Here is a 2398-nt window from a genome sequence, read left to right as displayed (position 1 = left end):
TTCAAACCCCCATGTACTTCTTCCTCAGGCACTTGGCTATCATCAATCTTGGAGATTCTACTGTCATTGCCCCTAAAATGCTGGCTAACTTCTTGGTTTCAAAGAAGACCATATCCTACTATGAATGTGCAGCCCAACTGGGTGGGTTCCTAGTCTTCATTGTGGCTGAGATTTTCATGCTGGCTGCAATGGCCTATGACCGCTACATGGCTATTTGCAACCCCCTGCTCTACATGGTGGTGGTGTCTCCACAGATCTGCCTTCTGCTGGTGTTCCTCACATACCTCTACAGTCTGACCACAGCGCTGACTGTCACCTCCTGTGTGTTCTCTATGTCATATTGCTCTTCGAATGTAATCAACCATTTTTACTGTGATAATGTCCCCTTGTTGGCATTGTCCTGTTCTGATACCTACATGCCAGAAACAGTAGTGTTTACCTCTGCAGCGATCAATTTGTTTTTCTCTATGGTTATTGTTCTAATATCCTATTTTAACATTGTCCTTGCCATTTTGAGGATACGTTCCTCAGAGGGTCGACGAAAAGCCTTTTCCACCTGTGCCTCTCACATGATGGCTGTCACTGTGTTCTATGGGACCCTTCTCTTCATGTATTTGCAACCAAAGACCAACCACTCATTGGATACCGATAAAATGGCCTCTGTCTTCTATACCCTGGTGATACCAATGCTGAATCCCCTCATTTACAGCCTAAGAAATAAGGATGTGAAGAACGCATTGAAGAGATTCTCAAATAAACCATGCCAGTCCTTCAAATTCATGTAAATTATAATTACAGATGTCTACATTTACGGGTTTTTATTTGCTCCTGAAAAGCTAATCTCTGCTAAGTGCAGAGGCAATAAATAGTTAAAATCCATGACTTTCGATGGGAGAATCTTAAGCCTTTCTAGTCCCAACCTCAAATACTGAACTTCCCCTAATACTAAAACATATCGATTGACAAAAGAAAGTACACTTATTTAAGTAGTAAACAGAATTTTGAAATAAATACATTTTACAGTGCAACATAACTTTCTATTGGGTTTTTATAAATTCTAATCAAGGGAGAGAATATCTGAGAGCTGGAGAAGTTATGTGAAGCATATATTTTAGAAGGCAATAAAGAGTCAGTCATCTTCCTCAATATACTTATATTTTGTTCATCAATTAAAAGTTTTTGTTTTACTTTTTGCAGTACTTTTTCATTGAACTTCTGAAACTTTCTGAATCCTTTTTAACCTGAAATGACATAAATTTATATCCCACAGAAAAAAAAACCCTTTATGTAAAATAAAAACTAATAAAAAATGCCTAGACATACATGGAAATAGGACATGTGGCTGAACAAAAAGAAATATATGAAAAGGGATTCCATTTTTTTTATCCCTCTCATTCAGTGCATCTACACAAAACAAAATTTTGGGAGTTATCTTGGTATGATAGAAAGTTAATAAAATTAAACTTCTGCATAGCATATTCTCTTAGAAAACACTGTTGTGTAGAATTAATCATCAGTGGTATAAAATCATAAAAGCAAATAGCACTTCTCTGAGAATTATTGTTTAGTGTTTTGAGGTAAAATATTAGTAGACCACCAAAAAAAAGAAAAGAAAGAAAAAATAGAAAAAGTCGTTGCCCTTTCATTTTTTAAAAATATTAAATGTGTATTTATTTTTGAGAGAGAGACAGAGTGCTAGCATGTGAGGGGCAGAGAGAGGGAAATGCAAGAAAATGAAGCAGGCTCCAGGCCCTGAGCTGTCAGCACAGAGTCGGACACAGGGCTTGAGCTCACAAACTTTGAGGTTATGACCTGCACCGATTTCTGAGGCTTAACTAACTGAGCCACCCATGCACCTGGAAAAAGTCATTGTCCTTAAAGTGACACCAAGCCTCAAGAGGACCATGGCCAATAAATAAATAAATACAAGGTAATAGTCATTCTATGCTCATTCTCTGCCTTTGCATGCAAAATCTGCTAACAATGCCAAGAGGAAGAAGCGACATGTGCTGTGAGGTAAGGCTATGACTGGAAGTAAAGTAGATTGATGACATTTTCAGGGAAGTCAGAAATAAGCCAATACAGGATCCACCACACTCACTTTCATAATGTAATTCCTAACTTTCATTTTAAATAAGCAGAATAGCTAGTTGGAAACTGGAACGTTATAGGGTGGTCGATAGTCCTAGTCTCCACAGACAAAATTGGCAATAATTAGATAGCATTAGCCACTCAGATGTTATGTTTTATTATTTGTAGATATATAAAACAATATGACATATATAATCGATTTTATGTTTATCTGTGTATGTGTATGTGAGTGTGTGTGTGTGTGTGTGTGTGTGTGTGTGTGTGTGTGGTTTTCCTATGCCTGAGTTTGCTTCACCAAGCTGCATAT

General features: G+C 37.4%; 1 protein-coding gene across 1 annotated transcript in view; it reads left to right on the top strand.

Annotated features, from left to right (window-relative positions):
- LOC115306918 (olfactory receptor 8J2-like) overlaps positions 1-785 on the top strand; it is a 1197-nt gene extending 412 nt beyond the window's left edge. Inside the window, exon 2 of the mRNA XM_029957486.1 lies at positions 29-785. Coding sequence (XP_029813346.1) covers positions 29-785 — 757 coding nt within the window. The remainder of the gene's footprint in view (positions 1-28) is intronic.
- The last annotated feature ends 1613 nt before the right edge of the window (positions 786-2398 follow it).

This window comes from Suricata suricatta, chromosome 11, assembly GCF_006229205.1.
Source record: "Suricata suricatta isolate VVHF042 chromosome 11, meerkat_22Aug2017_6uvM2_HiC, whole genome shotgun sequence".
In the NCBI taxonomy this organism is placed as follows: domain Eukaryota; kingdom Metazoa; phylum Chordata; class Mammalia; order Carnivora; family Herpestidae; genus Suricata; species Suricata suricatta.
The sequence above is the reverse complement of the archived record's forward strand: the minus strand, read 5'-3'. Positions and strand labels throughout refer to the sequence as shown.